Source organism: Amblyraja radiata, chromosome 23 (genome assembly GCF_010909765.2).
Source record: "Amblyraja radiata isolate CabotCenter1 chromosome 23, sAmbRad1.1.pri, whole genome shotgun sequence".
NCBI classification, from domain to species: domain Eukaryota; kingdom Metazoa; phylum Chordata; class Chondrichthyes; order Rajiformes; family Rajidae; genus Amblyraja; species Amblyraja radiata.
In genome coordinates this window covers 29005529-29033422 of record NC_045978.1, presented here as the reverse complement: position 1 = coordinate 29033422, position 27894 = coordinate 29005529, and the positions used below count along the sequence as shown (strand labels likewise).

General features: G+C 41.4%; 1 protein-coding gene across 1 annotated transcript; it reads right to left on the bottom strand.

Moving 5' to 3' along the window:
• Nucleotides 1-1161: 1161 nt before the first annotated feature.
• Nucleotides 1162-27894, bottom strand: ift52 (intraflagellar transport 52). The gene is made up of 14 exons (XM_033041908.1): nt 27818-27894; nt 15755-15879; nt 13252-13339; nt 12475-12604; nt 12305-12380; nt 11468-11539; nt 10303-10429; nt 8349-8435; nt 4908-4976; nt 3932-4086; nt 3123-3210; nt 2527-2635; nt 1764-1903; nt 1162-1617 (listed from the first exon to the last, which is right to left on the bottom strand). The coding sequence occupies exons 1-14, from the start codon at nt 27833-27835 to the stop codon at nt 1561-1563; spliced, it is 1341 nt and encodes a 446-aa protein (XP_032897799.1). The 5' UTR covers nt 27836-27894; the 3' UTR covers nt 1162-1560.

Genomic DNA, 27894 nt, shown 5'->3' with positions numbered 1-27894 from the left:
CAATGGAGAATACTTGTAATGAGTAATCACAAATTCCAGTATTGTCTTGCTCTCAATCTAGTAGTGACAAATTAGTGAAGGCAAGGTTAATAATGGAATTTGGGGTTACTTGGTTACAAATACCATCTGGTATTTAAAAGTGATCACTACTCTTCTTGTGCGAACAGTGCGATTTTCACAAGCCAGATACCTTCGTCATGTGCCACTGCAATCATGATAAATGGGATAGATTCAGAACAGGCTTGGCGGCTGAAAATTCAGCATCTCCAAGGTGCTGTGGACCATCACAAGTAGTAGGAATGCATACCACATCTATCCTATCCCTTATTTTCCCATTATCAACCCTGATTAGTTTAGAGATACAATGTGGAAATGGGCCCTTCAGCCCTTGCTGACCAATGATCACCTGTTGTCTAGTTATCCCAATTTTGCATCCTATGGACTAGGGGCAATTTACAAAAGCAAATTAACATAAATCTATACATCTTTGGAATGTGAGGAAACCAAAACACCTGGAGAAAACCCATGTGGTCACAGGGAGAATGTACAAATTATATGCAGACAATGCCTGTAGTCAGGATCGAACCCAGTCTCTGGCACTGCAAGGCAGCAACTTCACCATTGGGCCACTGTTGCGCACTGTACTGTTAATTGAACAGATGCCAGGAGCAGCACCGGGAACATCTCATTGGGATGTCGACCAATTATGTTACAGTGCTACATACATGCTAAACAGCCAGTAAATTTGGCGGTTTCCACATGAGTGCCTGAGGAAAGGCTAAAGTTTTTGCAACCATGTTCAGCCAGAAGTATGAAGTAGATGATCCTTCTCAGTTTCCTCCTGAGAAATCCTGGAACATGTTAGCCAAAAGTACAAAGGGAGTAAGTTCACCAGAAGGACTGGAGTGGTTCAGTGTAGTAACTCAAGGACATAATGAAGAGCTATACCTGCTGGTCTCATCAGGAACACCCAAAAGTGAATCAAGAAGATATGTACTGATACTTTCAAGAGAAAATTGACAAAAAAAAAAAAAAAATAGAAGCTGCCATTTTACAGTTTATTTGGGACACTTATTGTATTTTATGTATTGTAGAAGTTGGCAGAACCCCTTGCATTATCACCCAGCTACTGCCGTGCTATTTGAAGCCAAAAACTTTAAATATTGGATATTTTTTTTATTTACAAATCAAAATACATACTGGAAACAAGTAGATAAATAGCAATACTTAAGTACAATAAAGTAAATATAATATGAAAATAATTTCATGTATGAGTTGCATTCTAAATATAAAATAACGTAAAGGCGAGAATTAATGTCTAAAACTAATGTCTAATGGTTCTGTAACTGGAGATGTATATACAAATTATGTTGTTTTGGAGGATAAATTCATCATAATGTAACAGTAGTGTATGAAATATGTTGAAGTTGTAGACGGCCAAAGTCATCAACTCTTTAATACAAAAATATAAAATTTGAGTAAGGAATCCAACAATTTGCAAATTGTAAAAGATGCTGCTGAAATCTCCAAGATCTGCTGAATCAGTTGGAACACAGCTACTCAGTTTTCATTCTGTAAATTAATTATTCCATCTTCATTTGTGTCTATGTCATGTTCCTGCAGAGAAACAGAGTATAATTACTAGGGAATTAGAAACAATGTGTTTGAATAGGTTTTATTGCATCCTGTCCATTTGCAATTTAAAAAGGGATTGATATACGTACACTCTGCTGCAAGTGTTTATTCACAACTTTAAATTTTACCTGATTCAGTTTCTTAAATTCCACCACTTGGAAAAAGATGTGTTCTAAAATTTCTTTTGCATCTTTGTTTTCTTGTCTGTTTGATACACCAAGAATGTCACCACACTTGCGAACATAGAATTCCAGATCATCATCGGTACCTGAAAACAAATCAATATAGGTATAATGCCAGTTTGTTATTAAACTTATACTAGGCTCTTGTGAGCCCTTTCATTATTTAAGATCTCACTAATAAATCAAGCAAGAGTAAGCAATAATAAGAGAGAATAGTTCTCCTAGCTGAAAGATCAAGTATCATGGGTGTTAGTTGTAAATTATAGCCTTCTACCAGGCCTAGTAACCAAATGCTTGATTGAAGCCACTCTGATGCTGTTAGGTTTATTTACCACTTAGTCTGGCTCAGTGATATGATACTAACATTTGTTGCCAGAATCAACAATGTGAAGCTATAGGCCAATATATTTACAAGCACAGTAATAAACCTGGAATCTTCCTAAAAGGCCATGTATAATCATTTCCCCCCTCTATCATAAATGAGCCTCAAAATAGCTGCTGGTCAATTGTTCAATGCATATTTGGTGATAATTGCTGGCACTTTCACGATTTTCATGTTAGATGCTGAAGCATATCCCTTGACTAATTTGCTGATCATCCAATTAGCAGAAGTAGTTTCAGCTGACCCTTCACTACATTTGGAATTTACACTATCTGAAAATGTTAATGCACACATGATAAGAGCGATAGACACAAATTATTTGCTCACATTTGTTGGTCAGCTGAGCAAGCCTGACTTTTTCAGATGAAAATGTTTCATCAAGATCAAAGAGATCCAATGTTGGCGCTGGCAGCTCTCGAAAGGAGGGAGGAAAGACCTGATGAACAATAATAAATGAACTACATTTATGTCCCATGCCACTGTGAATGTAACCTACGCTGAAAATTTAAATGCACAACTTTGTAACTGGCAATATCATAATTATGATGGACAAAGAAAATACATTTTTTGTATTGAACTTAACATTACACCCATCACACCATCAACATTATGGTCTGATTGCCACAAGTATTGAATTATAATCAAAGTGGTAATGTTCTGCCAGGTCTCTTGTTGCAGGACTGCAATTCTCTTGTCTTATCACCCCAACATTTTCAACACCACTTTGATGGTAACAAGGCAATTTATAATGTTTGTCTTATAATGCTGATATAAAAATAAAACAACAGTGATCAGTAAATTACTATTGAAGAGCATAATGATGAGTAACAGGTCATTTGATCAAAGATTATTTGATCTCATTTGCCATTAATAGAGTCATGGCTGCTTTAATATTCTGTTTTAAGGCTTGCAAATTTACTTACAGCTGGCTGCAGTGTAGGAAGTGGTGTTTCGAACTGAGGTTGTATCAGTTGAAGTGATTCATGCTTCACATTTAGTTGTTCATAAGCCCTGGAAACACATGAAATATTGAAATCTTGCACGACTGTAATGTTGGCTCATGTTGGTAAATATAACATGACCCAGCTTTCAACAAAGTGTTTAATTATCCACACTTCCCCAGGTCCTAATTTCAGCCCAAAACGTCGCCTAGCCATTCGCTCTAGAGATGCTGCCTGACCTGCTGAGTTACTCCAGCGCTTTGTGTTTTACAGCATCTACAGCTCCTCGTGTTGTCTACTTTACAACAATTAATTTACAATTTTCCACTGGTTCGAAAAAATATTTTGCGTTAGCCATGAATGTCAATTACCAAAGTAACTAAAAAAACCTACGAGTCATGTATTTTTTTGGCAGAGAAAATGGGCTGGCAACCATTTAATGTCTGAGAAGAGTGCTAACTGGCTACTTTAGAAGCTGGATGGGACATAGCTCTGAGCAATTTGTTTTGAGATTCAACCTCTCTTCCCATATGGGAAATTATGGCCATGTCAAGCATTAAGACCACATTCTACAGCATAGCACATTAGTGCTAAACTATCATCCAAACAGTTCAACACAGTTGTCAACCTAGAATAAAGCTGTTTTCCCTCTTCTGTCTGCGAAGGAATAATACAAAATGTGGACAAAAATAAAAGCACCATTCATTTTTCTGTTATCTTAAATCCTTGTTTCTTTTGTACTTAAAATCCATCTCTCAGATAAAAGCAGACACTTTTGATCTAATACTGACGTGATAACTTTTGGGAGAGCCATTGTGTCCAGTTTAAAGACCGACATGTCAAATAGTGTCGTAAAATCCCGTGGATTTTCATCCCCTTCTTGCAAGCACACCCTCAGTCTGTCCGACAGTTTAGCTGTATCTGGAAGCATGGTATAATCTGAAATCTTAAGATTGAATTTTTCCATTAATAAAAGTGACAAGAAATATAATATTTTTCATTTAATCCACCAAGAATTTGTATTTATATTGCACCTTTAACATAATTAAACATCCCAAAGCTCTTGATAAGAGCATTATCAAGAAAAAACATTGATGCCACGATATATTAGGTGATTAAGAGAGCTTGGTAATATGAGTACATTTTAACAGGAGGAAAGAAGGTTTGGAGAGGTGTAGGGAAGGAATTCCAGTTTTTGGGCATTAGTACCTGAAGGAATAGCTGCCAATAGAGAAGCAATTGAAAGCAAGATGCCAGAATTGGAGCATACACATCAACGGCATTCAAACAAGCACTGAAGCAGGATCACAGCAATGGTGACATTTAAAAACATTGATGGAGAGTTTTGAAATTGGTGTATTGTTTAATTGGGAGCAGAATCAGGATGACCTCAAACCTATGAAAGGTGGAACATGTGATGCTGCCTAAAGGGTGGAATTGTCGTCTAGAGATAACAAAGGTATGGACAAGGCTTTTAAGTGAGTTCAGCAGGAAGAGTAGATGGAAGCATAAAAAATGCAATGGTTAAATTGTACATATTAATGCAAAGAGTCTGAGAGGTTAGAAAGTTAGTCAAATTGAATTATTGTATTACAATCTCAGAAATATGGTTGAATGGCACGGCTGGCAGCATGTTGAATGCAGGTATTGACATTTTTGGTATGGTAGGATGTTTAGGACAATTGTTTTCCCCCACTAAATGAAATCCACAGTTTTCTTATAAGAAACAAATGATCCATTCCCCACCAATTACTGCATATAGTTTACCTCTGGATCCTCAGCATCAATTTGGTTTAAATGGATTTCATTTGTAGTCAGCCACTGAAAGACAACATCCTGAGACAAAGGAGTGAAAAATGAGAAACCACAGCATAAATTGTTAGAAATATTCCATCAATTACAATGGATTATGGTGATTTTTTTTTAATGCTTGCAATTAGATAGTTCCATATTCAACAACTAAGAATATCATAAGAATTCAGTGCACATTTCAAAAGGTAGCAAATTTTGCACTTAAGTGTGGTCCAGATACACAATTATGCTGATTATCCTATTTTGAGAAAGCCCCAAAGTACTGAAAGATTTCAGTGAAAGGTGACTTAACTAATTACTGTATTAGATGGCCGGGTTTTCAGTGCAGCAAAATGTGGAAACAAGGATATGCACATGCTGGTTTATTTAAAAAAAAGACAAAGTGCTGGAGTAACTCAGTGGATCTCTGGAGAACATAGACAGGAGCATCTCTGTAGAACATAGACAGGTAATGTTTCAGGTCAGGCTGAATGTGGAGGGGAGGGAGAAAGCTGGAAGAGAGGAGCAGGAAAAAGCCTGGAAAGTAATAGGTGGGTATAGTTGAAGGGGTGGGGGGATATTGATAGACAGACGGTTGGACAAAGGCCAGAGATTAAAAGATAGACAGTGTGGCACAAAAGGAATGAATAGTTGGGAATTGTGAAGCTAGAGGAAGGAATGTAGGTAGAAGAGGAGGGGAGAAATGAATGTGAGTTCAGGTGGGGCACTGGGGTGGAGCGGGGAGGAAAGGGGGAAATGATAGTTACCTAAAACTGGAGAATCCAATGTTCATACCATTTGGTTGTAAACTACCCAAAATAAATAAGAGATGCTGTTCCTCCAGTTTGCACGTGGCCTCACTCTGGCAATAGAGAAGGCCCAGGACAGAAAGGTTAATATGGGAATGAGATAGAATAGATAGCAACTGAGAGATCCTGCAGGCCTTGGCAGACCAAACATAATTGTTCAGTAAAATGATCATCAAGACTACACTTGGTCTCGCTGATGTACCGGTGGCCACATTGGGAACAACAGATGTAGTAAATGAGGTGCAAGTGCTAGGCTGCCATGCCCTACTCTCTTCAAGCTTTCTTCCTCCTCCCCACTCAGATCAGTCTGAAGAGGGGTCCCAACCTGAATTGTCATCTATCCACGTTCATCAAAGATGCTGCCTAAATATAAGCATATTCCATATGGGTAGCTTAAAACCAATTGTGCGATCCACTGGGTGGCGCCGTCAGCGATGGCAGCCTCGCCAACAGTCTGTCTGTCTTTTCGACTTTTTTTGTTATTTTTAGTGTGTTTTAAAAGTACGTGTTAATGTTCTCTGGTTTATTTTATGTGGGGGAGGGGGTCGGGGGAATGTTTTTTTCGATCTCTTACCTTGCCGGAGATGCGATTGTTTTCCGGATCGTATCTCCGGTCGCTCTGCGACCTTGCACGAGACTGACTTTGAGCCCCACCGCGGGGCCGTAGACTTACCATCGGACCCTGCAATCCCTTGCCTGGGATTGGCGCTCCAACTGCGACGTGTGGATTCCGACATCGAGGAGCTCGCAGTCTTGGGTAGAGACTGATGTCGGGAAGCTCAAGTCGCAGAAAGTTCAACTAGCCCAGACTCAGGGACCGATTGCCCGGGAGAACAAAGAAGGGAAGAAGATTGAACTTTTTTTGCCTTCCATCACAATGAGGAATGTGGGGGTCGCTGTGGTGGATGCTCATGTTAAAAAATTATTTGTGCGTCTTGTTGTTCTTTATTGGTATGACTGTATGGCAAATCAAATTCCTCGTATATTGCAAAACATACTTGGCTAATAAAGTACTATTATGATTACATTGAATTCTCCATATTTAGTAAACAACAAACTCCACCCCCTTCTCCCCCAGAAGCCCATTCCACTCCCCTGTGCCCCACCTGAACATCACTTCAATCCTTTTGTCTTTTCATCTCTGGCCTTTGTCCAAACATATGCCCAACAACCCCACCTCCCCTCCTAATCCACCTGCACCAACCCATTAACAGCCAGGAAGGAGGGTTGACAGGCAGTAACGTCACTTATCCATGTTCTCCAGAGATGATGCCTGACCCGCTGAGTTAGTCCAGCACTGCATTTTTTAGCTTTTTTTTTTTTAAAGCAGCAGAGTCCCTTCTTTAACTTTAACTCCCCAACTGCTGTGGTGAATATGAACAGGTATCTGGATTGGCCTTGGCCACTGGATATATAATTATGCCAACTTGCTTCGGATACAAGATGTTTATTGAATTGCAATTATGCTTTGTAATATATACTAAATATTTCAAGCTACATATATCTGGTGCATCATCACTGATATTTAAATTAATTGTTAAAATCTTTACTTCAAGAAATTCAAACACATTTTCAAAAATACAAGGAAAATTAGATAACCAACTTGCACACACTAGTTTTTGTGGTCAATATATACAAACCAGTAGATAGACATAAAAATCTGGAGTAACTCAGCGGGACAGGCAGCATCTCTGGAGAGAAGGAATGGGTGACGTTTCTGGTCGAGACCCTTCTTCAGACTGGTTAGGGATAACGGAAACGAGAGATATAGACGGTGATGTGGAGAGATAAAGAACAATGAAAGATATGCAAAAAAGTAACTGATAAAGGAAACAGGCTGTAAGGTGAAAATTAGATGCTAGTGCGACTTGGGTGGGGGAGGGATAGAAAGAGAGGAAATGCCAAGGTCACCTGATGTGAGAGAAATCAATATTCATACCACTGGGCTGTAAGCTGCCCAAGCAAACTATGAAATGCTGTTCCTCCAATTTGTGTTTAGTCTCACTCTGACAATGGAGGAGACCTAGATCAGAAAGGTCTGTGTAGGAATGGGAAGGAGAATTAAAGTGTCCAGCAACCGGGAGATCAAGTTGGTTCAGGCGGGCTGAGCGAAGGTGTCCTGCAAAACGTTTGCCCAGTCTGTGTTTGGTCTCGCTGATGTATAAGGGTCCACATCTTGAACAACGGATATAGTAGATGAGGTTGGAGGAGGTACAAGTGAACCTCTGCCTAACGTGAAAGGACTGTCGGGGTCCCTGGACAGTAGAGGGAGGAGGTATAGCAACAGGTGTTGCATCTTCTGAGGTTGCAGGGGATTGTACCTGGGGAGGGGGTGGTTTGGGTGGGAAGGGATGAGTTAACCAGGGAGTTGAGGAAGGAACGGTCCCTGAGGAAGGAGGAAAGAGGTGGAGATGGGAAAATGGCCAGTCGTTTGTCATTCGCAATTCTGAGTGGCTGCTGGTTGGTTTCATTTATTTTATTGGAATATTTTTTCCACATCAAAACCCTGGGGGTGCATTCAACATTTTAAATCAGAGCATGAATGGGAAACAATGTGCGCAGTCAATTTAAAATGTATCAATTAAATAATATGTCCCAAACAACATACCATGATTTTGCCATTTTCTTCTTTGTCAAAATATTGGTCACTGATCATATGACAAGATCCCAGAACAGCCAATTTTCCACCTTGGAGCTGTTAAAACATTTTACATTTTTTTAAACGATCTAGACAATTATCATTGTTACTCAAACCAAAATAAATCTCACAGCACAGACAATTCAGCAGGATTAAATGATACTGCAAATCATAAAGAAACTTGAAATTGCCCAGAATTTATAGTTAATTTTAAATGATATACACTGAAAATGCAAACGGCCAAAAAACACATCTATGCCACTATTATGCCAATTCACACTAATCCCATTTGTTTGCATTAGCTCTTTCCTTCAATGCTGTACAATGCTGTCTCTTAAATGTAGCAATGGCATCTGATTTCACTACTCCCCCCACCCCCCCCATGAATAAATCTCTTATTTTTAATCCTAAATGGCAAATCAATTTTGTTTTAAAACTGAGCCCCTTGTTTGGACTCTTTAGCCAAGGGAAACATAATCCTTGCATGTGTCCTTCTGAGTCTTGTAGGCCTAGTTCATGCAATATTTCCATATACAATAAACCTGTAATCCCATGAACTAATCCAGTGAATCTTGCTGCACTCTCTGCATAACAATAATATAATTTTGTTGGTGAGGAGCCCACTCCTGCATGGTGTGCATGTAAGATATTTAAACCTTTATAGGTATTACTAGACTAAGTGGGACCCCGTTGGGTCCCAGCATCACACGGGAGGGCTGGTCCCCCAATACAATATTCCACCTCTCCACCAATTCCAATATTGGTGGCCAGTGGGGGGCGGCTTTCTGTGGGCCGAATTGATTCGTGGGCTGGCGGCTCAGTCACTCAAGCCTGTTGTGCTGCTAGCTCACTCACTCATGGCTGGTGATCTGGCAGTTGACTCACGGCTATTCCTTGAAATTCCATTTCAAGCAGGGTGCAAGGCCACCAAATTCAAGTGCAGTTTCATACCATTTCAAACAGGGTGCAAGGCCACTAAAGACAGCGAGTCGTGACCTCTCCCTCCTCCATCTTGCAGAGCCACGCCCACACTTCTGGGTTTTATAGTCCCCCCTCCCACCAGAAGGGGCATGGCCTTAATGGCATGATTGACAGGAAAGAGGATCTCAACATTTTTAAAACACTAATAACTCTTTTATTTTTCATCGATGGGAAAAATCTTCAGCACCTGATGAGCAGAGGGGGACTCTGAGTAAGATGGCCAAAAATCACAGCCGTATGTGGTAGCGTTTTTTCTAAAATCAATGTAAAGCGCAAACAGGAAGTGGTCAAGATTAGACTTTTAATTATATAGAAGGCAAGGCAACTTTAATTAGGCATGGCAACTTTAATAAGGTAACACAGCTTTAGAATTTCCAAACCAAAGGCAACACAGCTTTAGCAATTCCAAACCAAAGGCAACACAGCTTTAGCATTTCCAAACCAAAGGCAACACAGCTTTTGCATTTCCAAACCGAAGGCAAAACAGCTTTAGCATTTCCAAACCAAAGGCAACACAGCTTTAGCATTTTTGAACTATATTTTCAAACCACATTAAGGGCACTGACAGGTCAGTAAAACCACTCACAGTGTAGTAGACATGTGCTCAGTGTTATTCACAGCTCAGACTGAGGGACGTGACCCTCTCACTCCCCCATCTTGCAGAGACTGACTGAGGCACTCAACACTTCCGGGTTTTATAATCCCTTCGGAAGGGGCGTGGCCTTCAGGAGAGAGAATCTCAACATTTTTTAAACACTAATAACTCTTTTATTTTTAATCGATGGGAAAAATCTTCTTGTCCTGCGCAACGGAGGGGGACTCTGAGTAAGATGGCCACAAATCACAGCCGTAAGTGGCAGCGTTTTTTCTAAAATCAATAAACAGAACACCAGGGAGTGGTCAAGTTCCGACTTTTAGTAATATAGATAGATTTGAACAGTACCTTGGAATTGTAGAAGGCCAGAATTGGCCTGTTGAGGGGGAAACACACAGAACCTGTCGACAGCACTGCAATGGCCGGTTTCATGACACTCAGTGTAGCACCAAATGGATAAACAAACGTCAGGGCTCTGTAGCATATAATGCCAACAAGATTAACAAAATGTACGAGATAGTCAATTTGTTCATAATCTATTTTACATAACATAATGAAAATATGTGCTAGGAATCTACTTCCAGGAAACAAGAAAAATAATTGTTTGGAAACTCAGCATATTAGAATTCCATGTGATTACAACCCCCCTAGCTTTAAGTGGACCACAGATAAAATCTGCAGATTTGTCATTGAACATAGGCAGATGTTATTTTTACCATCCTCATTGGTGCACTTTGCTGATAAGAAGCAATATTAATATTAAGGATAATCCAGAGATTTTATAAGTAATCTCTGTAATCACACAGTCTCTGTGTGGAACCACTGGAGATGGGCAAGGTCCTCAATCTTTCCTGTTTTTACAGTGGAGAAAGACAGGAGGAGCGAGGAAATTGGGGCAGTCAATGGAAGTGGGCAGTCAGTATTACAGTTGAGGAAAATGTTCTAATGTGTATGAAGGTAATGTCACTAAAGTGGGTGGTATTGTAGATAAAGAAAATGGTTATCAAAGGTTACAGCAGGATCTTGATCAGTTGGGCAAGGACAGAGGAACGGTTAATGGAGTTTCATGCAGATAAATGTGAGGTGCTGCCTTTTGAGACGTCTAACCATGGTAGGACCTTCACAGTAAATGGCAGGGCATTGGGTAGTGTTTTGAGCAAGAGGGATCTACAACTGTGGGTACATAGTTAATTAAAAGTGGCATCACAGAGAGATAAGGTGATCAAGAAGGCTTCCGCACATTGGCCTCCATCAATCATGAGTATAGAAGTTGGGATGTTATGTTACATCTGTACAAGGTGCCGGTGGGACTATATTTATAGTGTTCAGGAACTGACTTTTTATCACATAATTTAGTCTATAACTTAGATATCTGTATTAATTAAGAAAGTTGTCCATTTATGTATTCAAATCACAGGTAATCATTCAAGAGTACAATTGATGCACTCTTGATGATTAGTACAGCTCTATGGGACAACAACTATGAATTAATTTAATATACTAGAAAACCTACTGCAAGTTGTTGCCATTGTTTTCTTCATCCATCATTCCAGGCACAGACTTCCCAGCTGCTCGACTGATTTCTCTGCAAATAATTTCTCTATTATCTATTTGAAGAAGTCATAAGGTCTAAACAAATCCATTTCACACAATCAATAGCAATTAGATCAAATCCTATGCGAGATGAAGGCAATGTGTTCTTCATCCCACTCCCATTTGACCTGCCTACACATTAGGAATATAATGAGGCCTAATATGAGTTTGAGCGGCAGTATCTCATCTTCCACCTGCAATGGATGCCTTGCAACTTTAGGTGATTTGCCTTCTCTGTATTGCAACTAAACAGTTCTGCTGTAGGTCAGTTCTCAGTAATATTGGTTCAGTCTTTCTCCTCCTGGCCTACTTGCTGGGCATTTCATACACCTCTGCATATTACGCTTTTTACATTCCTTTGTTAGTGTTCTGACTGTCTAGCCAGCTTCATTTTATAGCTTTTATGTTATTTTAGTCATGCTTCTCACCACTAACCCATCATACAGATATCTACAACAACAGTTCATCACCATGACAACCCTGAACCTCCCCATCAAGGATACTCCCTATATCCTATCCATTCCTCCCTCACCCACCTTGCCATTTAAAATGAACTTGATTTATCTGTCTCCCCCTTCTAATGAAGGATCAGCCTTAAACATTAACTTCATTTTTCTTCCCATAGATGCTGCCCGAGCAGCTGAGTTTCCAGCATTTCAGTTTTCTATTTCTATGGGAGAGACACTTCATAAAAACAAAACATTCCACTTTGTTCAAGACACAGGTAAAATGAAAAATAAATTATGCTCAAAACTACCTGTTTAAAATTCCATTTGATATTAAAGCTTCTTTGGGATGGAAGTACTTATAATACATATTTCTTACAACAGCATCTGCAAGTAATGATATTTAAATAATGAGTATGTGATATAAACACAAAGAATCAAGTGCCAAAAATTAGGCTTAAAGAAAATATACAATACTCACCATTATTCACCATAATTCCATACTCCTCTAATAAAAAGTTTATATTTGTGTCATATTTAGATTCTCCACCTTCTCCCAGCATCACAAGAATGCACCCTCCACGTTCCAGGTATTTTTTCAATATATCAAGCTAAAATTATGGGGAAAAAATTACAACGACCAATTCAGAATTTAAGAACATTCCTCAATTCATAAATTCAAAAATATACACACAGTAATTTCAAAAATTTAAGCTTGCTAAAAATATTTTTTTTACTAAAAAATATAGCAAGTATTTAAATAACAACATACATTTCAGATGTTTCATATGAAATGAGTGATATTAATCAAAATATATCTCATGAGGAGCATTGATGAAGTGAATGGTCACATTATTTTTTCCCCAATGTAGGACAGTCTAAAACTGAAGGGCATAGAATTAAGGTGAGATATGAAGGTGAGATACTGCATTTCGTTGTACTGCATTTCGTTGTCTCTGTACTGTACACTGACAATGACAATTAAAGTTGAATCTGAATCTGAATTTGAAAGATTTAAAGGGGACCCGAGGAAGAACTCTTTTCACACAGAGCATTATGAGTATGTGGAGAGCTGAGTGCAATCACAATATTTAAAATACATTTTGACAGGTACAGGGATAAAATGGGTTTAGTGGAATATAGCCCAAACACAGGCAAATAGGATCAGCCCAGGGTAGGCAATTTGGTGGGCAAGGACAAGAGGATCAATTCCATGCTATGTAACTTAATGACTTGAGAAATAAATGCGCTCACTTACTTCAGTGGCAGTGAATTTATCTCTGGGACCAGCTGTGATCCACAGTTTCACACCTATTAGTTTCTCTTCTGTGATTTCATCTTTAAAACTGTCAAGGACAAAATACACATTATGCCTGAAATACTTACCCCGAAATCGAACCAATACAAGTTAAACAAATGAACATATGAATTCCAAATTAGGGACAGATCGCAGTCGATTAGTTTTCAACAACATTACGACAGCATATCTGCAGACCCATCTTGCTTCAGACATTACTACTCTGTAGAATGTACATTAATTGTTTGGAATTTATAGTCCTTTAGTATTATGAATTTAAAGATGGAAAGTGAAGGATTTATATCAAGTTCAGCTTTTCCGACTGAATTTATCAAATAAACTTTCAAAAAGAGATTGGTTCTTTTCTTGGAGCAGTAATTATGGATGCGCACACATTTTTGAAAGTGAAATGCTAATTAAGGTTTCATCCTCTCTTGATTATGAGATAGAACATTTTGAAAAGGTATTGAACAGTCAATAAATGTGGTTTAGCTATACTTTAACAATGTCCCAATGGGAGACATGTTCAAAATGTTAGGGCCAATGATAGAGGGCATTTTTATAAATTATATCCAAGCTAGCTTGAAGATAGGGACTTTTTATGTGTTTGGGTGCCTGTAACTAGTAGTGTTCTACAGGAAGGTGCTAGGTCCCTCATCGTTTGCAATATACATGAATAATTTGAATGCAGATATATGAGATATGATCAGCAAGTTTGCAGATAACACTAAGCTTGGTAGAGTTGTTGATAATGTGGCCTTAGATGGCAGGATGACATCCATATGTCGATGAAATGGATTGAGAAATGACAGATGGAGTTTCATCCAGATAAATGTGACTACTAATGAAGCTATGACATTCACCAACAATTGTAGGGTGCTAGGGAGCATGAAAGAACATATGGACCTTGGTGCACAAGTGCAAAGATGCTTCCAGGTGGTGGCACAGATAGATTTAAGTTGTTAAGAAGGCATTTGGGATCATGGCATTCATTAGTTGAGGCATTAATACAAGAGCAGGGACGTTATGCTTCAACTTTATAAAACATTGGTCATACCTCAGCTAGATGACTGTGCATTTCTGGTCACCACACTAAAAAAGATGTGAATGTTGGAGAGTGCAAAGGAGGTTATTCATTTATGAGGGAAGACAAGGTCTGTGTTCCCTGGAACGGAGGAGGTTGAGAAGAGAAATAATTGAGGGATGTAAATAGATAGGGTACACTGCAGGAAACGTTTCCCCACATCAGAGATAGGTAAAACTGGAGGTCATAGGTTTAGGGATAAAAGATTTTGAGGGGATTCAAGAGAAAAAAAAATTTCACGCAGAGAATGGAGAGTACCTGGGATATACTATCTGTGAGTGGTGGAAGTAGAGTTGTTGACACCATTTAAGAAGTGGCTAGACAAGCTTTGTATTGCCTTGGCATGGAGGGCTATGTGCCAAGTGCTGGAGGATGGGATTAATATGGGTGGGATCCCACCGGTTGAAGTGACATGGTGGTCCGAGTGGTCTATTTCCATGCTGTACAGACAGCATCATTTTCAAAGCTAGCCAAGTATCTTTTGTGCTTATCTAGCCATGCTACGTTAAAACATTAATCAGACACAAAGTGGAAATGGTATTCAAATTAGATGGCAGCACAAATTACAAACATGTTGCAATTTATTTTTGATTAATAGATTTTCCTCTCTAATTCAACACATCAAAGAGAAGAATCTTTTGCTTTTCCTGAACCTTGAACACTAACATTGTTCCAATTTTGTCGCAACTCACTATATTGAAAGCAAGCAGGTTGCTCCATAAGATAAACAATATCATATGAAGCAGGTATTATCAAAGATTTTAGCTAATAGCATTTTGATAAATTAGATATCCAAACTGAATTTCTGATTATTTAATAATAATGACCAATAGTCATGGTTACAAGACATCACAATATTTTGCATGTCAAAAGCGAAAGCACAAGTGTGTTTTAACAGTCAAATATTTCATTGGATACTAAATTGTAAATAATGTTTAGTAAATGTAAAGAAGTAAATTTACCTGTTTTGTGAAGTTATGCCAGGTACTTTTAACTAAATCAGTACATGTGACAAACTGCTTCAACCTAAGAATACCAGTGGCCAGCAGTAATTTCTACTTATGTAACTATTCAATACTGATGAATTATCTAAAGTTGTAGAAATTAATTCTTAACATATTAAAATTCTTTACTATTCTAAAGAAAACGTACCGTAGCATGGCCATGTCTGTCTGTGATTAAGGAGGTTTTTTTTGCTGTTTACTATTTCTTAGTAAATTTAATTTATTACTTTCAGTTTGTCATTTGGGTATCTGCTACTAAATGCAATCTTGAGTATGTATCTAAACCAATTGTTTAATTTTTTTTGTCTACCTAATACATGGAGTAACCCCAAATGCTCCTGTGAAATACAGCCATATTGTTAAAACAGACACTTGCCTTTGTATCTTCCAATTGGTGCGGAGTTTCTTTTGCAATGACTTGTATCCACTAGTGGTAGAAAATAGCTCTTTCTTTGATGCGTTAAAAACTATAATGTTACGTTGATCCTTCTCCATGTTATCCTAAAAAAGCACAATCAATTTTATTGGCAACATAGTTTTGCAAAGTTAAAAATTAAATAAGACTTCATACTCCCAAACAAAGATATAGTCAGATGAGCATATATTTTCATAAATATGTCACATTTCACCTCTGAATTTGTCCTACTTTGATTTATACAAAATTATTACCACAATTATTACAAGTCTCTATTGCTATATAAATTAGAGAGGCATTGATAAGGTAAACCATCAGAACCATTCTCCGGGGTGGGAGATTGCAACCTTCACGTGGTCCGCCCTGTTTTGACAAATGCAATCAACCCGGTGTGCACAATCAAATAAGATCAAAGAGAACAAGTTGTCCTACAACTTTAGGCTGTGCTCGCCATACGCAAGAAGAAGAAGAACCATTCTCCCTGGGTGGAAATGTTAAAGACTAAAGAGCTTAGCTTTAAGATCAGACGTGTAGTGCATTTTGTTTTCCGCAGAGTGGTGGGTACCTGGAATGCACTGCCAGAAGTGTTAGTGGAAGCAGATACCGACAATAGTATGGTTTAAGTGGCTTTTAGATCGGCACATGGAAATGCAGGAAATTAAGGGATATAGATCACATACAGGCAGAGGACATTAAATTGACATCCTGTTTAGCACAGACATTGTGGGCCACAGGGCCTATTCCTATGCTATACTGTTTCTATGTTCTATATATCTTATGCATAGAAGACTGAGGGGCAGTGGTGGAAGGGCTTTATTCTGCTGACGGTCTGCGCACAGTGGTGTTCCTTAGGAATCATTCCTGGGCTCTCTAATATTTGTGATAGGTAAGTCTACATTCTGCACCAATTGGCGTTGCGGACAGTGAAGAAGGCCAACAAAGGATACAGCAGAATGTAGATCGGTTTCAGATATTGGCAGAGGAATGGCAGATGGAGTTTAATCAAAACTAATGAGAGTACATTGGGAGGTTGAATATAAGGTGAAAGTATACAGTTAATGACGAGACCTTCAACAGCATTGAGGATAATGGGGACCACAAGTCCATAGCTCCCTGAAAGTGGCAACACCAATAGATAGAATGGCATATGATTGGCTTCATCTTCTGGGGCATTGAATATACGAGTCAGGATATCATATTGCAGTTTTTAAAACTCTTGGGTAGGTCACATTTGGGCGATGCAACTTACCAAGATGCTGCCTGGATTAGTGGGTATTAGCTTTGAGGAGAGGTTTGGCAAACTTTGATTTTCTAGCTTTGGAGCACTGGGGGAAGACCTGATAAAAGTTTATAAACTTATGAGAGGCATAGATGGTGCAGACAGTCAGAACAATTTTCAATTGAAAAGTGATGCGCATGCTATTATTTTTTCAGAGAATGGTGGTGTCTGGAAGGTACTGCCATTGGTGGTTGTGGATGTAGATATGACAGTGGAGTTTAAGAGGCTTTTAGATTGGCACATGGATATGCAAGAAATGGGAGGGATTTGGATCACAAGCAGGAAGTGGAGATTATTTGACCTTGGGATCATGTTCAGACCACAGATTATGGGTGAAAGGTCATGTTTCTGTGCTGTACTGTTCTTTGTTCTAAAATGAAAAGAAGATTCTGTTTATAGCATAATCTGACACTCCAAAGGAGTAGACAAACACTGGAGCATTTTTGATAGTTCTTTTTTTTAAGATTACATTTTTAAAATTTGTTTTGATATCCTAACTCTGTAAACATTCTTTAAAAGTTCTTAGAGTTAGATAGAGCTGTAGGGGCTAGGGAGTCAGGGGATATGGGGAGAAGACAGGCACGGGTTATTGATAGGGGACGATCAGCCATGATCACAATGAATGACGGTGCTGGCTCAAGGGCCGAACAGCCTCCTCCTGCACCTATTTTCTATGTTTCAATGCATCGTTAAAATAAACTTGTGTAGGAAGGAACTGCAGATGCTGGTTTAAACTGACGATAGACACAAAATACTGGAGTAACTCAACAGGACAGGCAACATCTCTGGAGAGAAGGAATGGGTGACTTTTGGGTCGAGACCCTTCAGACTAATCAGTTTATTAAAATAAACTTTCTCTTTAAATAGTGAGGTAGTACTCAATCATTGCCATAAGATGGTGGTAATGAGTCAATTTACAGAAGAAAGTACATCTGGTTGAATGATGCCGCAACAGCAACCTTTCGATCACCGTTAACAAAACCCAAGAACAAATCATTTACTTCAGAGAGGAGAAGGAGGGAGCCCATGTACCAGTTGACACTGGTGGGTTTGTGGTGGAGAGAGTTAGCAGCTCCAGAGAGAATAGCGAGGATACGTTTCAATTTGCTATGAACTGAAAATAATCATGTCTCTTTATATCCGTTCATAAGGCTTATGAGAATTGCAGTTTGTTACATCAAGTTAACAGTGTTTTACTGTCATATATCCTGAAACAGAACAGTGAAATTTTTACTTGCAACAGCACAACAGATATGTAAACATAGAACTCCGTAAACACAGAGCGCAAGATAAAAGTTCAGTATTTAAAAGAACAAACAATAACAGCGCAAAGACAAAAAACAATCACCCCTTCTCCCCCCAAGTCGATATGACTATGAGCTTAGGTGAAGGTTGTAGTGTTCAATAGTCTGACAGTGTTGAGAAAATGTTGCTTCTGAACCTGGACATTGTAGTTTTCAGGCACCTATAACTTCTTCCTGGTGGCAGGAGTGAAATTAGAGCAGGGCCAGGGTGATGTGGGTTCCAAATAATGCTGGCTGCCTTTTTGAGGCAATGGCTCCTGTAGATCCCTTCCATGGTGGGGAGGTCAGTACCCATCATGGACTGGGCAGTATTCACCATTTTTTGTAATCTTCTTTGTTTCTGGGTGTTCCAAGTCGCCGAACTAGACTATGATGCAACCAGTTAATATGCTCTCTACTGTACACCTGTGGAAGTTCAGGTGAGTATTCGTCTACACATCAAATTTCTTCAGTCTAAGGAAGTAGAGATGTTGATAGGCTTTCTTTATGATTACACCAATGAGCTGGGCCCTGGATAGATCTTCAGAGTTATGCCTGCCCAGGAATTTGAAGTTATTGACTCTCTCAACCACTGTCCTGTCAATGAAGACAGGTTTATGGATGCTTGACCTTCCTTTTTTAAAGTCAACAAACAGTTCCGTGGTTTTACTGATGTTGAGGGCAAGGTTGTTGTTCTGGCACCATTTGGTCAGTCGATCGATCTCCCTGCCATACTCTGACAGATCATCATCTGTAATTTATCCAACAAGATGAGGTTGTTGCCGGCGATTTTGAAGATGGGGTTAGATCTGCACCCGGCTACACAGTCATGCTTGTATAGTAAGGCAGGGGTCTAAGCACACAGCCTTGAGCTGCTCCTGTGTTGATGATTATCGCGCAGGAAGTGTTACTGCCCATTTGTACTGATTGTGTTCGGTGGATGAGGAAGTTGCGGAACTAGTTTCAGAAGGATGCGCAGATACCCTGTTCTGCAAGCTTGGCAACAGTTTGGAGGGGATGAAGATGTTGAATGCTAAGCTGCAGTCTATGAAAAACAGCCTGACGTATATTCACTAGGCATCATACTATAAACTGATCAGCAGATATATAAAGTTGTAAAATGTTTAAAAATTTGGCAAAAATAACACATGAAGAAAAGGTGCAGAGAAAAGGTAATGTGTTGCATTACTTCCAATTCCTGAACCCGAGGTGCATTAATTGGAAGATAATTAGTATACTTGGTGGGATAACCAGGTATTGAAGTGCATAGTTGCAGCAATTAAGAGGAGAGTACAGGTGAATTCAGTAGGCATCAGGACTGGGAGTGCAGCGATTCATTTTGTCCGTGAGGGAGAGAAAGGTAGAGGAGGGAAGTTTGCAGATAGGTATGAGTCAGGCCAGTTACGAGAAGCCAATAATTGGGAGATGCGGGTACATTTAGGAGGAAAGCTTGTTGTTCAGCAGCGAATAATTACTACTAGTTTGAGGCCTGATATAGTGTTATGGTCAGTTGGTCAGCGGCTAGGAAAAGGCTTAGATATGTAGTTGGCAGCAGAAGTTGAGAAGCGAGGATGGAGAGCAAGAGTATGTCTGGTAGGGGTGGGTTGTAGAGCTTTCATAGAGAGATCAACCACTTTGCTATTTGAAGAGCTAGGAATTCACGGACAGTTTGCATCAGGCTGTAAAGCAAATGTCAGAGGCTGCAGAGCAAGGCAGTAGGTGGATTTGGTGGAGAATAAATAGTGTCAGTTGGGGGCAGAAAGGAAACATATGACATGTAGTATGTGTATTTCTTTGTAATTGTAGTCTGTGCAATTGTATCCCAGTCTTATGCAAGGGTAATATTTGTGATGTTACAAGCTTCACGATGGGCTAGGATTAGTGGAAGATAAGTTGCAGGTGTTTAGCATTTGTTAGAATGTGCTAATTAGGGGAGGGGTTATTGTTCTGGGATGCCAGAACCAACTGTTGAGTCTTCCCGAGGAGTCGTGGGCCTAACTCAACGAAACACCAATGAAGGGAAGTGCGCACTTGATAACCCCAATGATATACTTTTTTTTCAAGAGCTAATTAATATGTAGGTATCTGGGTTTTTTTGCATATGGAGTCATTTATTGTAAGTTGGTGTATTTAGTTAGATAATACATTGATTTTGGGCTTGGGTTTCTAAGTTGAATGCTTATTCTGGAGTTATAGCACAAGTACTTTGTGTTTAATTGTAATTCAAATATCTGCGTCACTATTATGTAGACAACTGAACCAATTGTAATCATGTATGTTCTTTCCGCCGTCTGGTGAGCAGGCAGCAAAAAGCTTTTCACTGCACCTCAGTACACGTGACAATAAACGAAACAAAAAGAAATCTTTTGAAATGTACGTTTTCGGTTCGTACAGGGCGGCCAATGTCGACCTCAATCAAATTAATAAAGAAATTGCATCTTGGTTTTTGCATTGAGTGATAAACACTGGCCGTGCACACATGAAGTCAAAATTAGACTTCAACAAGGCCAATTTGAAGAAGTCACTCCATCAAGCATCTCCTTGGTGCTGGCATCGGAGGATCAAAATACCCTCGACCATTATTACTCCATCATCAAAGATGGCTATCACTCCATCCATTTTGGTAAATCAGACCACCTGGCTGCAGCTCTCGCAGTGAGGATAGCGCACAGCTAGTCAGGGGATGCAGAGGAATGATTCTGCCACAGCCTGGCGTTGGTGAAATTCAAGGAATCAGAAACAGACCTGAACAAATATGCCACAGTTGATCCTGGAAATGTGTGGACAGTGTCCCCACCAAAACCATCCTAGTGTTCCCTAACCAGAAAAGCCTTGGATGAACCAGGAGGCCCGGAATCTACTCAGACCAGATCTCAGGCATTCAGGTTTGGCAATACAGTTTATATAGGAAGACCAGACAACCTCAATGAGGCCATCAGAAAGTTAAGACAACACTTCCACTCTAAATTAGATGACCAGACATATGTTCGGCAACTGTGGCAGGCTTGTTCACCATCATTTCCTACAAGGTGAAACCAAGCGAGAGAAATACATCATTTCCAGACAGCTCAATGTTTTTTATGCTCCCTTTGAAAGGGAGAACACCAATGCTCCTTCTCAGGCCCTTATAGCTCCTGACTATAATAGGCATTGCAATCTCAGTCACCAAGGATGACATCAGAAGATCCTTCATGAGGGTGAACCCTCGGTCAATGTCCAGCCCTGATAGTGTACCTGGCAGTGTTCTTAAAAGCTGTGCGGACATGTTCAACCTCTCAATACCAAGGTCAGAGGTTCTCACCTGCTTTAAAAGGGCATCCATAATACGGTGCCCAAGAAGAGTGAGATTACATGTCTCAATGACAACTAACCAATGGCACCAGCATCCATGGTGATGAAGTACTTTGAGGGGATGGTTATGACACATATCAATTACTGTAGCAAGGACCTGAACCCACCACAATTTGCTATCACAATAGATCAATGGGAAATGCAATATATCTGGCTCTCCACTTGGATAATAAAGACACGCAAGTCAGACAGTCGTTCATTGACTGCAGTGGTGCTCAACACCAAATCTGTTATCAATCTCAGGGAACTGGTCTATTCTCACCCCTATGCACTGGATCTTGATTTCCTCGTCAGCAAACCACAGAGGGAACTGACACCAATTCCTCCTCAATAAACATCAGCACAGGAGCACCTCAGGGTTGTGTGCCCAGTCCCCTGCTCCACACTCTATACCCACTCTACTCTTGGCTGACTGTGTAGCCAAGCACAGTTCTAATGCAGTATTTAAACTTGCTCATGATACCACTGGTGTTGGAACAAAATCATGTAATTATGAGTTAGAGAAAAGGAACTCTTTATCCAAAACTGCCGTCGCGACATCAACCGCCTCAACTTCTCCACTCCCCTGTCTCACTCCAATCTCTCCCCCTCGAACGCACTGCCATCGACTCACTCCGCAACAATCCAGATTGGGTTATCAAACCAGCCGACAAGGGAGGTGCCGTGGTAGTCTGGCGCGTCGATCTCTACAAAGCTGAGGCCACGCGCCAACTCTCTGACACCTGCTCCTACCTACCCCTGGACCATGACCCCACTGACGAGCACTAGGCCACCATCTCTAGCACCATCACCGACTTCATCAACTCCCACGCCCTGCCCGACCGAGCCTCCAACCTCATCGTTCCCCAGCCCCGCACGGCCCGATTTTACCTTCTCCCCAAAATCCACAAACCTGACTGTCCCGGTAGACCCATTGTCTCTGCCTGTTCGTGCCCCACTGAACTCATTTCCACATACCTTGACTCCATCCTATCCCCCTTGGTTAAATCCCTCCTACCTATGTTCAAGACACCTCAGACACTCTCCGCCGTCTCCGCGCATTCCATTCTCTAGGCCCTCACCCCCTCATCTTCACCATGGACGTCCAGTCACTCTACACCTCCATCCCCCCCACCAGGATGGTCTCAAAGCCCTCCGGTTCTTCCTCGACCAGAGAAGCAACCTATACCTGGCCACTGACACTTCACGTTTGACTCCTCCCATTTCCTCCAAATACAAGGCGTAGCTATGGGCACACGCATGGGCCCCAGCTACGCCTGCCTCTTTGTCGGGTACGTCGAACAATCCTTGTTCAATACGTACCTGGGCCCCATCCCCGACCTCTACCTCTGTTACATCGACGACTGCTTTGGTGCCACCTCCTGCACCCACACATAACTGACTGACTTCATCCACTTCACCACCAACTTCCATCCGGCACTCAAATACACGTGGACTATTTCCGACACTTCCCTACCATTCCTTGACCTCACTATCTCCATCGCAGGTGATAGACTTCTCACCGACATCCACTATAAACCTATTGGCCAAGATTGACTGGCAATTAATTCTAAAAGGGTTGACGGGGGATATGCAATGGAAGACATTTAAAGACTGCATGGATGAACTACAAAAATTGTTCATCCCAGTTTGGCAAAAGAATAAATCAGGGAAGGTAGTACATCCGTGGATAACAAGGGAAATCAGGGATAGTATCAAAGCGAAGGATGATGCGTACAAATTAGCCAGAAAAAGCAGCATACCGGAGGACTGGGAGAAATTCAGAGACCAGCAGAGGAGGACAAAGGGCTTAATTAGGAAAGGAAAAATAGATTATGAAAGAAATCTGGCAGGGAACATAAAAACTGACTGCAAAAGTTTTTATAGATATGTGAAAAGAAAGAGATTAGTTAAAACAAATGTAGGTCCCTTGCAGTCAGAAACAGGTGAGTTGATCATGGGGAACAAGGATATGGCGGACCAATTGAATAACTACTTTGGTTCCGTCTTCACTAAGGAAGACATAAATAATCTGCCGGAAATAGCAGGGGACCGCGGGTCAAAGGAGTTGGAGGAATTGAGTGAAATCCAGGTTAGCCGGGAAGCGGTGTTGGGTAAATTGAATGGATTAAAGGCCGATAAATCCCCAGGGCCAGATAGGCTGCATCCCAGAGTACTTAAGGAAGTAGCTCCAGAAATAGTGGATGCATTAGTAATAATCTTTCAAAACTCTTTAGATTCTGGAGTAGTTCCTGAGGATTGGCGGGTAGCAAACGTAACCCCACTTTTTAAGAAGGGAGGGAGAGAGAAAACGGGGAATTACAGACCAGTTAGTCTAACATCGGTAGTGGGGAAACTACTAGAGTCAGTTATTAAAGATGGGATAGCAGCACATTTGGAAAATGGTGAAATCATTGGACAAAGTCAGCATGGATTTACAAAAGGTAAATCATGTCTGACGAATCTTATAGAATTTTTCTAGGATGTAACTAGTAGCGTGGATAGGGGAGAACCAGTGGATGTGGTGTATCTGGACTTCCAGAAGGCTTTCGACAAGGTCCCACATAAGAGATTAGTATACAAACTTAAAGCACATGGCATTGGGGGTTCAGTATTGATGTGGATAGAGAACTGGCTGGCAAACAGGAAGCAAAGAGTAGGAGTAAACGGGTCCTTTTCACAATGGCAGGCAGTGACTAGTGGGGTACCGCAAGGCTCAGTGCTGGGACTCCAGCTATTTACAATATATATTAATGATCTGGATGAGGGAATTGAAGGCAATATCTCCAAGTTTGCGGATGACACTAAGCTGGGGGGCAGTGTTAGCTGTGAGGAGGATGCTAGGAGACTGCAAGGTGACTTGGATAGGCTGGGTGAGTGGGCGAATGTTTGGCAGATGCAGTATAATGTGGATAAATGTGAGGTTATCCATTTTGGTGGCAAAAACAGGAAAGCAGACTATTATCTAAATGGTGGCCGACTAGGAAAAGGGGAGATGCAGCGAGACCTGGGTGTCATGGTACACCAGTCATTGAAAGTAGGCATGCAGGTGCAGCAGGCAGTGAAGAAAGCGAATGGTATGTTAGCTTTCATAGCAAAAGGATTTGAATATAGGAGCAGGGAGGTTCTACTGCAGTTGTACAGGGTCTTGGTGAGACCACACCTGGAGTATTGCGTACAGTTTTGGTCTCCAAATCTGAGGAAGGACATTATTGCCCTAGAGGGAGTGCAGAGAAGGTTCACCATACTGATTCCTGGGATGTCAGGACTGTCTTATGAAGAAAGACTGGATAGACTTGGTTTATACTCTCTAGAATTTAGGAGATTGAGAGGGGATCTTATAGAAACTTATAACATTCTTAAGGGGTTGGACAGGCTAGATGCAGGAAGATTGCTCCCGATGTTGGGGAAGTCCAGGACAAGGGGTCACAGCTTAAGGATAAGGGGGAAATCCTTTAAAACCGAGATGAGAAGAACTTTTTTCACACAGAGAGTGGTGAATCTCTGGAACTCTCTGCCACAGAGGGTAGTCGAGGCCAGTTCATTGGCTATATTTAAGAGGGAGTTAGATGTGGCCCTTGTGACTAAGGGGATCAGAGGGTATGGAGAGAAGGCAGGTACGGGATACTGAGTTGGATGATCAGCCATGATCATATTGAATGGCGGTGCAGGCTCGAAGGGCCGAATGGCCTACTCCTGCACCTAATTTCTATGTTTCTATGACTCCCATGGCTATCTGGACTACACTTCTTCCCACCCTGCTTCCTGTAAGGACTCCATCCCCTACTCCCAATTCCTCCGTCTACGCCGCATCTCCTCCCAGGATGAGGCGTTCCACACCAGGGCATCTGAAATGTCCTCATTCTTCAGGGAACGGGGGTTCCCCTCCTCCACCATAGATGAGGCTCGCACCAGGGTCTCTTCTATACCCCGCAACACTGCTCTCTCCCCATCCCCGCACTCGCAACAAGGGCAGAGTCCCCCTAGTCCTCACCTTTCACCCCACCAGCCGTCACATACAACAAGTAATCCTCCGTCAGTTTCGCCACCTCCAACGTGACCCCACCACTCACCACATCTTCCCATCTCCCCTCCTGTCTGCCTTTCGCAAAGACCGCTCCCTCCGTAACTCCCTTATCAATTCTTCCCTTCCCTCCCGTACCACCCCCTCCCCGGGCTCTTTCCGTTGCAACCGCAAGAGATGCAACACCTGTTCCTTTACCTCCCCCCTCGACTCCATTCAAGGACCCAAGCAGTCGTTCCAGGTGCGACAGAGGTTTACCTGTATCTCCTCCAACCTCATCTATTGCATCCGCTGCTCTAGATGTCAGCTGATCTACATCGGTGAGACTAAGCGGAGGCTGGGCGATCGTTTCGCCGAACACCTCCGCTCGGTCCGTAAGAACGTACCTGACTCCCTGGTGGCTCAGCACTTCAACTCCCCCTCCCATTCCCTGTCCGACCTCTCTGTCCTGGGTCTCCTCCATGGCCAGAGTGAGCAACACCGCAAATCGGAGGAACAGCACCTCATATTCCGCTTGGGGAGTCTGCATCCTGCGGGCATGAACATTGAATTCTCCCAATTTTTTAGCCCTTGCTGTCTCCTCCCCTTCCTCAGCCCTCGGGCTCCTCCTCCTCCTTTTTCCTTTCTTCTCCCCGCCACCCCCCATCAGTCTGAAGAAGGGTTTTGGCGCGAAACGTTGCCTATTTCCTTCGCTCCATAGATGCTGCTGCACCCGCTGAGTTTCTCCAGCATTTTTGTGTACCTTCGATTTTCCAGCATCTGCAGTTCCTTCTTAAACAATCTTGCCCTCAACATCAGCAAGACCAAGGAGCTGGTTGTTGACTTCAGAAAGGGAAAGCTGAGGATCCATGAACCTGTCTTTAGCAATAGATTGGCGATGGAGAGAGTCAACAATTTCAAGTTCCTAGGTGTGCACATCTCAGAAGATCTGTCCTGGCCAAAGCACATCAATGCAATCACAAAGAACACCCATCACTGCCTCTATTTCCTTGGATGATTGAGGAGATTTGGGATATCAACAAATACTCCCTTGAATCTCTGCAGGTGTACAGTAAAAAGCATACCGACTGGTTGCATCACTGCCTGGTTCAGCAACTCGAACACTCAGGAAGATGGAGATTACAGAGAATAGCAGACTGCCTGATCCAACACAGGTACTGACTTCCCCACCATCAAAGGGATCTACTGGCAGCACTACCTCAAGAAGGCAGCCAATACCATCATAGTCACACATCACCCTGACAACAGTCTCATTTCACCCCTGCCATCGAGAAGAAGGTACAGGAGCCTGAAAGCAATGACCACCAGGTTCAAGAATAGCTTCTTCCCTACAACCATCAAGCTCTTGAACACTCAATACTAACCTCATCTATGAATTTTTATTTTGGTCTTTGTTTGTATTAAGGACTACCAGTTTTTTCATTAGTATTGTGGAGTAAATTTTTTTTTGAATTGTTGTATATTATCTATATGTTTACAGGCCCGTTATGCTGCTATAAGTACGAATTTCCTTGTTCTGTTGTCGGTACATGTGTCAATTCTCCCTAAAGAGGCGCAGTCTCCATTTAGACTAAATAATCTTTAACAGGTACCTCAAAACAAACCACTATAACTGTTTTGTATCATGGCCACCATAGACGTTAAGCAGCATCCTCACAGTGCTAAACATCGGATGATTTAATGAGATATAACAAATATTATTTAATTATTTTAAATGTGCTATATAAATACATGTGACTTGACTTGAGATGGTAGAAACGCCGCATGAAATGTTTAGTGAATTAAGTCTGAAGAAGGGAGCCGACCCGAAACGTCACCTATTCCTTCCACCCAGAGATGCTGCCCGACCCGCTGAGTTACTCCAGCATTTTGTGTCTATCTTCAAGGCAAACCAGCATCTGCAGTTCCTTCCGACACGACGGTTCTAAAGCGATCGCTATGGTGACTGTGGGAATAACACGGCCTGCGCAACATGGACAGGGGATTCAAAGGGGACAGGTCATTTTTCTGTCCGGTGTGGGAGCAAACTGTTAGCCCTAACGGTTGCAGAAGGCGTTGTGTGGCCGGCAGCACAACAGGAGAAACAGGAATGAGCCGCAGCTTCTTACCTGCACGCTCGTCACCATTTTCCACGCCTTCACTGGCTAGCGCCGCGCTGCACTCTGGGCCGGTAACCAGCCGCCGC

Coding starts and splice junctions, on each gene's coding strand:
- ift52 (XM_033041908.1), bottom strand. Junction 4,977..8,348: donor AAGAAAATGGCAAAATCATG/GTATGTTGTTTG, acceptor CCTTTGTCTCAG/GATGTTGTCTTTCAGTGGCT. Junction 3,211..3,931: donor GCTCTCCCAAAAGTTATCAC/GTCAGTATTAGA, acceptor ATGTGTTTCCAG/GGCTTATGAACAACTAAATG.